This window comes from Watersipora subatra, chromosome 6 (genome assembly GCF_963576615.1).
Source record: "Watersipora subatra chromosome 6, tzWatSuba1.1, whole genome shotgun sequence".
Classification (NCBI taxonomy): domain Eukaryota; kingdom Metazoa; phylum Bryozoa; class Gymnolaemata; order Cheilostomatida; family Watersiporidae; genus Watersipora; species Watersipora subatra.
In genome coordinates, this window is record NC_088713.1 from 26914931 (window position 1) to 26927770 (window position 12840).

Below are 12840 nucleotides of genomic sequence, written 5' to 3' on the forward strand. Positions count from 1 at the left end.
TAGGTAGACGTTTATAAAGCGGTCGGCTATTTACGTTAAACAAAGGATATGAATGCGAGTAAGTTTTAAATATTATCAACAAAATATTTTTTGATGAATTACAATATGAAACGATTATCTGAAAGGTGTAGCAAATTTCTTCATGCTTGTAGGAAATGGAGGTTCAGTTTATGATCTAATAGATTGTTCAAAGATTGTTGTAGGCTACTGCAACTTCGAAGCTTGGATAGGTTATTAATTTTCACTGCTGTTTATTGATTGACACCGTGAAATCTAAAATAGTGTAATACATTGTGATTACATAATGCTTTAGAATGAATGGGGTAAAAATATGTAATGAGTAATAAAAGGTACACAACTGTTGATATAATATATTGCTATAAAATCCATACCTTTAGTTCTCTCTTCTCTTATAGGTTTAAATTGCAGCAACATTTAGAAAAGTAGGTAAAATTGTAAATGTAGAATTTGTGCCGACTGATTTCTAGTGATATTTCAATCGTACTAACCGGTATTGACAGAGTGAGCGCGCCAATAAAAATGACGGTGCGGACCAGACTCATTGGCTGACAGATCACGGTACCACTCCAGTCGGCCAATCGCGTCCAGGCAGCACAAGGGCTGTCAGCATGTGACCGCCAAACAGTCGGGCAACGAACAATGCCCCAAACTCAACACTGACAGCCGGCCTCCAATAACACCAATTAGTGGTTGATCCCAGCCCATAGCCAATACGAACTTGCATGATTTATTGTATATCGCTAATCTACTAGTAACTAGAAAATAAGTAGAACATGGGTGTTGCTGATTCATAATTATATTATATTTCTTACACTCCCACCTTATTTTGCTATAATAATGGAAAAATAATGAGACGATAAACATATTAATGCTAAAGATATGCAAAAATATATATTCTAAGAAATGTGGATACAATACCGACAACAACAAAAAACAGAACTTGGACTACTACAACTAGCTACTATGAAAATATGATGCTAACTACAATGTACTCTACTGTAATGCTACAAAATGACTATTCTGATTCAGACGGAAGGAGCTGAATCAATTTCTGTATGGGGCGTTCCAGTATCGTGGCCTTTTCTAGCCTCTTTCCGGATTTGTCTAGGTAACGACTTGCGACTCTAGCTTTGGCTCTTTTGGGTAACTCACTCTTTTCATTAATGGTGTATTCGGCAATTGCCGTGAGCCACTGATTGTGCGGTTGTAAATCATCAACGATGAGCACCAAGTCTCCTGCTTGTATTTGACGCTTTACTTGTGTCCACTTTGGCCTCTTGGTTATATTCGTGATGTATCCGGCTTTCTACTCGGTCCAGAATTCCTCGGCAAACATCTGTACCTTTCTCCACTGCTTCCTACTGTAGATTTATTGCTTGTCGAACTCTCCAGGCAGCAATAATGCTTGCCTAGGTTTCATCGTAATTAGATGATTTGGTGTGAATACTTTTTCGTTTGGTTTGTAAAGGTTGTCCGCAGTGAGTGGACGGCTGTTTACCGTACTCATTGATTCATAGAACGCGGTTCTTAATAATTCTGTGGTCATCCTACCTTTGTATGTGGTTATCATTCCATTGAGCACTCCTTTTATGGTTTGAACCAGGCGCTCCCATGCACCGCCTGGTTGACTAGCATTAGACACGTTAAATTTGAATTCAATCATCTCATCCTTCAATGCCGCCTTCAGTGTACAGTTCATTGTCTCAAATTCTTTTGTCAATTCGTTGACCCCGCCAACGAAGTTGGTACCATTGTCACTGTATATTGTCTTAATGCCTCTTCTTACGCATATGAAACGTCTTATGGCGTTGATGAAACTGTCCGCTGACATTGCCTCAAATATTTCAATATGCACCACTCTGGAGTACATACATGTTATAAGCAGACCCCAGCTGTCTTCCACCGTGTGTGACCCAAAGCAGTCTACTCCGGCGTGAGTAAACGGTGGAGATGGCTCCACACGAGTTTGGGGTGAATCTCCCATCAGTTGTGTTATTGGTAGACCTCTTGCAGCTTGGCATTGGACACACTTGTGTATGACGCTTCCCACAAGTTTACTTGCACCCGTAATCCAGTATCCGGAGCCTCTTATTGCGCCAACGGTAGTGGTCAGCCCTTGATGGTTTATTTTTTATGGAAGTGCGTCACAAGTAATTTGGCTATTGCGGATGCTTTCGGTATGAGTATTGGGTGTTTTTCATTGTCTGTCAGCGCTAGAGAGTGTTTAACTCTCCCACCAACGTGGAGTAGTCCGTCTTCATCCAAATATGGTCTCAGATTTAGAAGGCTGCTCCCTTTGTGTACTTCTTCTGACTTAGACAGCCGTTTTATATCTGCACTCCACTCTTGAGATTGTGCCAGTTTGATTATGATGATTTCGACCTGTAGCGAATCTGCTGGCAATAACTCAGGTTTACTCAAGCTTCTGGCGCTCAGCATCTTTCTTGCATTTGCTATAGCCTTGACCATTCTCAACCAGGAACTGAATCTCTCAAAACAAGGAGCCAAACTGTCAACGTTGATGCTTGTGCAAAGAATTTTCTTAGGCTTTTTGATTTCGGGATCGTTTACAGCTGTGGTCTCGTTGCCTGTCTTATCATCCAGGTACACTGCGATGTCCAAGTTACGCAGAAATTCTGGTCCAGACCACCAAGTAGACTGTCGCAATTCAAGGAGGCTTGCGTCCCTCGACAAGATGTCAGCTGGATTTTCCTTGCCAGGTACGTGGAATCAGTGTTCAACTTTAGAATTCTTTCGAATAACTTCTACCCTGTTTGCTACAAACATGTGGTACCGAGCCTCACTATTCTTGATGCAGCCCAAAGCTATTGCTGAGTCTGACCAAAAAATTCTTTGTCTATGTTAACTTTCAATTCCGCCTTGATTATGGAGCTGAGTTTGACCGCTTTGACGGCGGACTGCAACTCCAATCTTGGAACTGTTATTTGCTTGAGAGGAACCACTCATTACTTCGCCATCAACAGTGCTGTGTGGACTCCTTTGTGGTTGTTCACCAGCCTCACATATGAACAGGCTCCGTAACCGTTGAGGCTTGCATCACAGAAGTGGTGTATCTCGGTTTGCGTCACGCAGCCAAATTCTTTTGGTACGACGCATCTTTCTAATTTTACGCTCTCAAGTCTGCTTAGCTCCTTTTTCCAATTTTCCCAATCGGATTTCAGTTCTGGCGAAACTTCTGCGTCCCACTCGCCTTTTTCTCCACAGGCCTTTTGAGATATTTGTCGTCCTTTAAGGATGAATGGTGCTAGCAAGCCTAATGGGTCGTAAAGTTGTGATATGACTAATAGGATCCCTCTTCTAGTAGATGGCATAGCCTTCATGCTGTTTTGGAATTGTATTGTGTCATTTTCTACCGACCACTCTAAGCCTAAGGTCCTCCCGGTGGGTGGTTTGTCTCTGAATAAATCCAGATTTTGGGCTTCCTTTACTCTTTCTGATGCTGGTATGTTGGCTAATACTTCGCGGTTGTTGGTTAGAAACTTGTGAAGGCGTAGATTGGCTCTTCCACATATCTCTATAGCGTTTTGAACGAGGTTTGCTGCTTCTTCTACTGTGTCTACACTTTTTATGCCGTCGTCGACATAAAAGTTCTCTAGAATTAAGTTGCTAGCTATTGGATTTTCTTCTTCGTATTCTTTCGCGATCTTTTGTAATGCAAAGGTGGCGACCCCAGGAGAAGGAGTTGCACCAAATAGATGTCGAGTCATTCTGTATTCCTGAGGTTTGTCATACTATCGTTAGCGTCCTTCCACAGAAAAGGTAAAAAACCTCGGTGGCCTTTTGTGACAAAGAAATTGTAGAACATTTTTTCGATGTCGCATGATATATCGATTCGTTTTGTTCTAAATCGTAGGAGGATTCCTACCAGACTATTCATCATGTCGGGTCCTGTGTGTAGCTGGCCGTTAAGCGATTTACCGTTGTACTTTGCGCTGGCATCAAACACAACACCGTAATTTATCTTTTCTGGGGTGACGCACCCCAAAATGAGGAATATACCATGTTTTTCCGGTAACGGGTTCATCAGGTGCAAGTTCAGCGTGCCCGTTATCAATCATTTCTCTCATAAACTGATCATATTCTTCTTTGTATGTTGCATCTCCTTTGAGCTTATTTGCTAGTTGCTCGAACCTTTTCTCTGCTTGAGCTCGGTTGTTAGGCAACAGCGTTTCATCTTTGAATGACAGCGGAAAGCACCACGATCCATTCTCCAATTTTCTACTTCCTGTTTCTAAGATTCGTAAAAACTGTTTGTCATTTTGTGTTTGTCATTTTGTGTTGGTGAGACAGTTAGCATCTTCCAGTGGGTTTTCGATTTCAGTGTAGCTTTTCTCTAGAATCTCAAGAGATGTTAAATCGGTCCGTAATGCTCATTTGATTGTTTCGCAGCGTTCTGTGCTTGATTGAGTTGATTGGATACTGTTTACTCTATGCTTAGTAGGAAGTTTTTTCACTTCACCACATAAGGTCCACCCAAACACTGTATGCATGGCAAATGTTTCTCCCTCTTCTCTGAGAATGACTTCTCTCGGTGCAAGGGCTGTATCGCAGTCTACTCCGATAAGAATACCACTTGGTATATCCATCTCGGGGGGAATCTCTTGCTGTAAGTGTTTCAGATGTGGAATATCTGATACAAGTTTTTTGTTGGGTATCTGATATATATTGCACAGTATTGTACTTTGTTTGTAAGCTCGCACTTCTACCCTTTGTGCGTCTTGTAAGTCATAACCTCTAACGCTAATGGTGTAGCGGTTAAGTCTTTGTGTTGTCTCTCCGTGCAGTGTGGCCATTGTGATTTTCTCTGTGGTGTGACTGGGTTCAATTTGACTAGCCAGACTAGAAGTTATAAAGCTGGCGTCAAACTGTGTGTCTATTAACGCATAGACAAGCTGTTCACTTTTTCTGATGATACATAGACTGGCACTATCATATTGAGCAGATTAGAGACCTTCCCTTGTTTTACAGTGTGTACGTTTTTTTTGTTTCACTGTTGGGCTTCTCTGTCGACGGTTTGGTTTGAGATGCACCAGTCTCGATCTTGCTAGATGTCTCTTGCGTGGTTTGGAAATTTTTATGAAGGACCATTAGGTGACGTTTACTACATTTAGTGCTAGTTGCTCAATTTTGACAAGCTTTGCTGAGGTGATTAGACTTCAAGCAACCATAGCATAGCCTGTTTTTTTTAATGAACCTTTTTTTCCAGTTCACTTTTAGCTGCCAATGATCTGCACTCTGCCACTGAATGTGTACCATTCTGGCAGTGTGTACAGTCACTTGGTTTACTGGCGCTTAAGCGTAAGTTGCGAACCCTCTCTCTTTTTGGAGGAGTAGGTTTAGGGTGAGGTTGAGCATCTTCCGTGTCTCGAAGATTATTACTTAACACCCTTGATTCATGAGAGATGAACTCCACATATATTCTTTTATTCTTTGTCAGTGACGTAGTAGGTCCAGCGGTTACCAGCCAAGCTGGTAAAGCCTTTATGTACTTCTTGTTTTCTCGTTTGTCGTTGAGAGCTTGAAGGTTAGGCATGACTCTTTGCGCAGCTAGGCACTGCTTAAGGAAATATGAGTATTTCTTTAAGGCGTCATGATCCCTATTTGTCATTTTTGGACAGCCTTCCAATTCGTCCCGAAAGCTGTTCTCTACCAGATCCTCCTTACCAAACTCCTCGTGTAACATAGCTAAGGCTTCTTCATACGCACCTTCTGTTTGAAGGCTGAAGTAGCCAAATATAGCTTCTTTGGCATTGCCACTTACATATTTCTTTAGTCTATGGAGCTTCTTTATGAGAGATCCTCGTTTTGAGTCTATGAGACTATCAAAGGCTACTCGCCAGTCAGCGTATTCCAAGGGATCTCCTGGCAACACATTCGGATCAGGTGGAGCAAGTAATGATATGTGCATATGCTCTGTGATATCCTGTGCCAGATGAGATGCTTGATAGTCTCCCTGTGTTGATTGTCTGGAATTTGCATCAAAACAATCAGGAATTGTGTCTCTCGTAAAAGAGTCACTCGTTTTCTTGGGCCCTGTCAGATGCTGTTGAAAAACAGCCTGTAGAGAGGTTGATTGAGTAGCTTGTGCTGGATCTGTAAATCTCGTGGGAAGTGCGGCAATTACTGGTGGACTATTCTGTAAAGAATTTTGTACGGTGAGAGTCGTCTGCTCGGTGTTTAAACTTTTGTACCTCCCCTGTAGTCTTTCGCGCCGGGAGGCCATGCAAGTTTCCAACTCTTCCATTTCTTCTTGTAATTTCTTCTTGGCTTCTTCTGCAGCTTGTTCAGCTTCTTTTAGCTCCTCATCTAGCTTGTGCTCTGATTCTTTGTGTTGACTGTATAAGTTTTGCACTAGCTCTATATCGGCAATGAATTGATCAAACAGAATTTGTGTGGTTGGATTTACATTATTATCACTGAATACCTTTATTTCGGTAAAAATATCAGTAACAGAAACAGAACAGTACATTGCTCTATTAACAACATAAATGTAGCTACGCGATCGTCTGAAAGAGCATCTGCTTCTCCCAAAAAATTCTCATTCTCCTCCAACTGCTTACTTATGGTTTTGACCAGCAGTTGTGATAACTCTATAACTTTGTTCTCTTTAGCTTTTAAAGCTAGCTTTTTATCTCGATTTGATTTTCTCTGATGTTTTTCTTCAGAATTGCTATCAATGGCCTTAGATTCCGCACTGAACGCGCTACTTGATTGTTCTGCGGAATCAGGCCCACTAACCTGACCTATTTTGTGTGACTCGCTGTCACTATCGCTATTGGACTTTGTCATGGCTATACTTATTTCGACAATATTGTTAATGACGATAAGCTGAGCTCAACCACCAATTAATGTAACTAGACCCAGCTGAACAGTTCGAGAATGCAACACGCTCGCGCCCAGATGCCCGCAGGACACAAGCCAACCGCACCGGCGCCGCCAAGGCACGACAGGACTACAGAAGTAACACCAAACCTACCAGCCAGGCAAGCCCAGAAACAGCGACTACCAACCTGTCACCCAAGGGCACTCTGTCAACGCCAGCTAGTTTACAAGCAGTGATAAAAAAGGTGTAATTAAAAAAACAAAAAACGAAATTTTACTATCTTGTTAATACAAAATAACAGTTTAATCACCATATATTTACGGTATAAGTTTAGGCCAGCAAGTAATTTTACTCCCTATATTGGCTAACAAAGCGATGCTCTAACTATTAAAGTGTCTAATTAAATCTACAGCCTGTTATAATTGTCATTGGTCTACATAATAAACTTAGTAGGCTTATTCTATATAGATACCTAGCTGATGCTGAAAGCACTTTGACGGTAGATTGGACTTTGCTTGAACTTTACTACTAAAGTATGTGTGGCATCTGTGTCACTGACTACTTCTAGTGTAATACGAAGACGATTCTAAAGTTTTGGTGGTAGTTCGTGCGTCTGTATCACTAGTTACGTCCAGTGTAATACAAAGACTATTGTTTATGCTGACTTAGTTTGCGTGTGGCGTCTGTATCACTGAATTCTTCCAGTGTAATACAAAGACGATTCTGAAATTTTGACGGTTGTTCGTGTGTTTGTATCACTGATTACGTCCAGTGAAATACAAAGACTATTGTTTATGCTGACTTAGTTTGCAGCCTGTAGGTAAGAGCGCTGAAATTGACGACGCTTTCCTTATGACTTGGCTGTCTGGCAGTTCGATCAATCAGAACTGTATGCCAAGAACTTTCAGGACTGTTACGTTAGCTTTCTGTATCGTCCAGCTTACTTTTACTTAAAATGATTTGAACCTCCGTAGGGCGTAGTGTTTAAGCGATTAAAGATTTAACTGTAGCAAAGTTTGTCATGCTTTTAAAAAATGAAGGTTCAGTTTATGGTATAATAGATTGTTCAAAGGTTGTTGTAGGCTACTGCAATTTTAAAGCTTGGAGAGGTTATTAATTTTCACTGCTGCTTTTGATTGACACCGTAAAATCTAAAATAGTGTAATACATTGTGATTACATAATGCTTTAGATTGAATGGGATAAATATATGTAATGAGTCATAAAAGGTACACAACTGCTGATATAATATATAGCTATAAGATCCATACCTTTAATTCTCTCTTCTCTTATAGGTTTAAATTGCAGCAACATTTAAAAAGGTAGGTAAAATTGTAAGTGTAGAATTTGTACCGACTGATTTCTAGTGCTATTTCAAACCTACTAACCGGTATTGACAGAGCGCGCCAAGGTGAACGCGCCAAGGTGAGCGCGCCAATAAAAATTGACAGTGCGGACCGGACTCATTGGCTGACAGATCACGGTACCACTCCAGTCGGCCAATCGCTTCCAGGCAGCACAAGGGCTGTCAGCATGTGACCGCCAAACAGCCGGGCAATGAACAATGCCCCAAACTCAACACTGACAGCCGGCCTCGTATGACACCAATTAGTGGTTGATCCCAGCCCATAGCCAATACGAACTTGCATGATATATTGTATATTGCTAATCTACTAGTAACTAGAAAATAAGTGGAACATGGGTGTTGCTGATTCAAAATTATATTATATTTATTACAGAAAGGCGTTGCTTTGTGCTAAAAGCCAAAAGAAATTGTGACTCCTTGGAAAAGAATAAAATCTTGAGAACCAGTCAACATCGGCTCGACTTTCAAAATGGTAGAATAAAAGATCATTTGATCTTCCGATCGTTAGTGACTTTTTTTCCAATCAGAGTAAAAAAAATTCAGATGATAATAGAGGTGTGGAATTATTGGTGTTTTAATATACTTGGAATATACAGAAAAAAGTGATCGTTACGGTAGCTCGCGTGGCTACATTTTAGCGTTTGACTTTACCCAAAAAGATGCTTCAAAGCCTTTCATACAGGGAGTATTACATATGGTTGTATGTTTTGTAATAGTAAATATGTAAATGCATGTTTATGTACAAAGGATTTTGTTTATAGAAATAAATTAAAGAGTTGAGCTATGCATGCTCATGAAATATCAATTTTATTAAAGTTTTAAAAATAAATTACACGACTTTTGGGAGTTTTTGCCAGGCTTTAACTTAGCCTACAGATTAAAATCATAAAAATCAACTGTATTTATATCTTGTATTAATTATAAAAACATAATCATATATATTTACATTAGTTCTAACAAACTTTATTATCCACACAATGCCGGATATTTACCAAATAATTGTCAAGGTCTAAAGTCAGCATTGGGAACAAAAGCTGCATCTAGCAGGAATTAAATCAATACATTTTGCCCTTGCATGAAAGTGACAGCAAGCACCTTACTGGTAAGCTATGAAGCTACCTTACCCATTTGGTTTTACTTTGCATATACATTTTAAAACCAAAATAATTGTTTATCAATATATATATATATATTGATAAATACGATATATATTACGAGATACATATATATCTCGTAATATATCTCGTATATATCTCGTTATATAAATATGAGATATATATATATATAAATATATATACAGTTTTACCACTTGGAAACTGCTCTCAGGAATAGTTGCAGACAAACTGAAAGAGCACATGAGTCACTATATGTCCAGTGCTCAGAAAGGAATTGGGCGCAACACCCGAGGAGCCAAACATCGGTTACAGGTGGATTGGACGGTCTGTCAAGACAGCAGGAAAAGGCAAACCAATCGTGCCATGGCTTGGATTGACTACAAAAAGGCTTATGACTCAATTCCCCATAGTTGGATACTTGAGTGCCTCGGTATGTAAAATGTTCACCCTGCTCTTGTGGAATTCATCAAGATGTCAATGACCAAATGGAAGACGGAACTGGAGGCTAATGGCAAAAAGCTGGTGAGTGTCAAAATTAAACGAGGCATCTATCAAGGTGACCCCTTATCACCGCTGCTCTTGTGCATATGCCTAAACCCTCTAAGCAATATGCTGGAGGAGACTCAATATGGGTACCAGTATAAAAGTGGCACCAAGATAAACCACCTCTTTTACACGGATGACATCAAGCTGTATGCTAACAAAGAAAAGGACATTGATTCGCTAATACACCTCACTCAGGTATACAGCAATGACATCGGAATGACTTTCGGTATTGAGAAATGTGGAAGGCTAATTCTTAAGAAAGGCCATTCTATGCTCACAGATAGCCTAAGAATGCCAAATGGTACCATCAAAAATATAAAAGAAGGGTACAAGTACTTGGGGATTATGCAAAGCAACATCAACCACGAAGCCGAGGTACGTCACAAAGCCATGTCGAATACAAGAAACACCTCTGGCAAGTCTTACGGAGCCAGCTCAATGCCAAGAATCAAGTCATGACAATAAATACCTACGCACTGCCAGTAATAAGATATCCAGCAGGCAAAATAAAGTGGACTGAGGAAGCCATCAAAGAAACAGATATAGCAACTCGTAAACTGCTGACCATTCATGAAGCACTCCACCCAAAATCTGATACTACTAGATTGTATCTTGATAGGAAAGATGGCGGTAGGGGACTCAAAAGTGTACATCAGACAGTGAAAGAAGAGGAGCAAAGCATCAAAGCATATGCAACCTCCATGGCCATTTCAGATAAGTTGCTAGCTGAATTTCAATCCGCTGCTCTTACAACGGACCTACGCCCTGATGATGAGGAAATTGACTGGCATACGAAACCTATTCATGGTGCTTACCACCAACAAATATCTAATGTTGGCGATCTTCACCAGACATATATGTGGCTGAACAAAGGAAACCTAACGGCCAATACAGAGTCGCTAATCATGGCATCCCAGGAGCAAGTGCTCCCAACAAGGCAACTCAAAACGAAAATCTATCACACTACAGACGATCCTAGATGCAGACTGTGCAAAGATGCACCTGAGACCATCTAACACATCATCAGTGGATGCAAGCAGCTAGCAGGAAACGCATACACTGAGCGGCATAATCATGTCACAGGTGTTGTGTATAGAAGTCTATGTGATGAGTGTGGCCTTAATAAACCACAACACTGGTGGGAAGCTCCTGGTAAGGTCAATGAAAATGACCGCGCTAAGATCATCTGGGACTTCTACATCCGAACTGACAAGCATGTCCTAGCAAACCAACCAGATATAGTGGTGGTAGACAAGGGAAACAAGAGGGCTACTATAATAGATATAGCAGTACTCAATGACTACAATATAGTCAGCAAAGAAAAAGAAAAGGTAGAGAAATATCTCCCTCTTGGAGAAGAGATTGAAAAATGCTGGAATGTAAGAACAACTGTAATCCCAGTAGTCATTGGGGCACTGGGCGCAATAACACCAGCGCATAAAAGGTGGCTTGCCCAAATACCAACAATAATCAACTCAGGTGAGTTGCAGAAAAGTGCGCTATTGGGAACAGCTAAGATCTTGAGGCGAGTGCTCAAACTCCCAGGTCTCTGGTAGGAGACCCGAGTTAGAGCAGAAACTACCACACATACGGGTTAACCGGGGTGAGGAAACAATTTTTTTTATACAGATTTGTATGAGTATGTGTATGTATAGACATATATATATATATATATATACATATATATATATATATATATATATATATATCAAAGTCTGTTTTCTGATCTTGGTCTGTCCAGCTATAGCTATTAAACTCTTGATATTAATTGGTGGATTTGTTTTGATGGATTTGCACTCATGAAAAATGCATAGACACGTTTAGGGTCTCGGCGACCTACCTTTGAGTGAGCATGGCATACCAATCAGAAACCTCTTCATATACCACATATCCTTACACATGCAAATTATTTCAGCTTTGCTCCAACACGTTACGATGGCTCTGTTAAAATATATTTTGGGACTCAATTTTATGCCACATGATGCTTCCTCATGTTTTGATAGAGCTAATTAATGCCTTCCTATGACATCAACAATAATTTATTTTGAAATTGAAATTTACCACTTTGACTACTCATTATTTATGTTGCTGAACTTGCTATAGCGACTCCGAGTCCCATTTTATGGTCCAGCATCTCTTAAAATGAATTCGTTTCACAATAATAAAATTAATACTAAAAGTTCGAGTTCGACAAAAAATAAAATAAAATATTTTTTAAAATATGTGTTAGATAAACTAAGCTCAATAAAGTTAGATTCAGCATTCATGTTGTCTGTCTGTCTTGAAGGTGAAAAAGTTTTTACGTGGTACATTTCCACAAAACCACAAAATGCATTAAAATAATTGTAAGTACCTACTAAGGATAAATTAGTGTTTTGGTAAGATTTTTAATTATGATTGTTTTTACCAGTAGGTGATTGCATTATGTAGACTACTGACTATTAACGACTATGGGTTTCTACACCACCATATGTACATCTATAGCCTACGATATGAGTCTACTTGCCAAAATTGTATGCCAACACTGAAACGAGCTGAAACCATACACTTGTATACATTTGCATCTTTTTTATCTATTTTTATTCTCTCTAATAGAAATACTCACAAAAACCACATCTGCAAAACTAAATAAAGAATAGCCCACATTCTAAACACTAAATCCACTCTATTAAACAATGCGAAGTTAATCATCACACTAAAAATAGGAGATACAAACAGCTAATGAAAGTTTTGTGATTCAAGGGCTTTTCGAGAAACTTGTTAGCAAACATGCCGTGAGGCAAATTTCAAGCCACAATGCATCAATCAAATTACTCAACTGATTAGCCTAAAATTCAGTCAAAATTCAGCCTAAAAAAAGATTATTAATAACGATACTTCTCTTTATCCAGCTTATTTATTTATTTATTATGTTCCTAATAAACAACACAAGTGTGACGACGAGAAGTA

General features: G+C 39.7%; 1 protein-coding gene across 1 annotated transcript; it reads right to left on the bottom strand.

Annotated features, from left to right (window-relative positions):
- Positions 1–1036: 1036 nt before the first annotated feature.
- On the bottom strand, positions 1037–4835 carry LOC137398174 (uncharacterized). Its single transcript, XM_068084280.1, has 6 exons — positions 4463–4835; positions 4023–4216; positions 3036–3758; positions 2259–2733; positions 1573–2136; positions 1037–1257 (listed from the first exon to the last, which is right to left on the bottom strand). Exons 1-6 carry the CDS (start codon positions 4833–4835, stop codon positions 1037–1039), a joined length of 2550 nt encoding a protein of 849 aa, XP_067940381.1.
- Positions 4836–12840: the final 8005 nt, after the last annotated feature.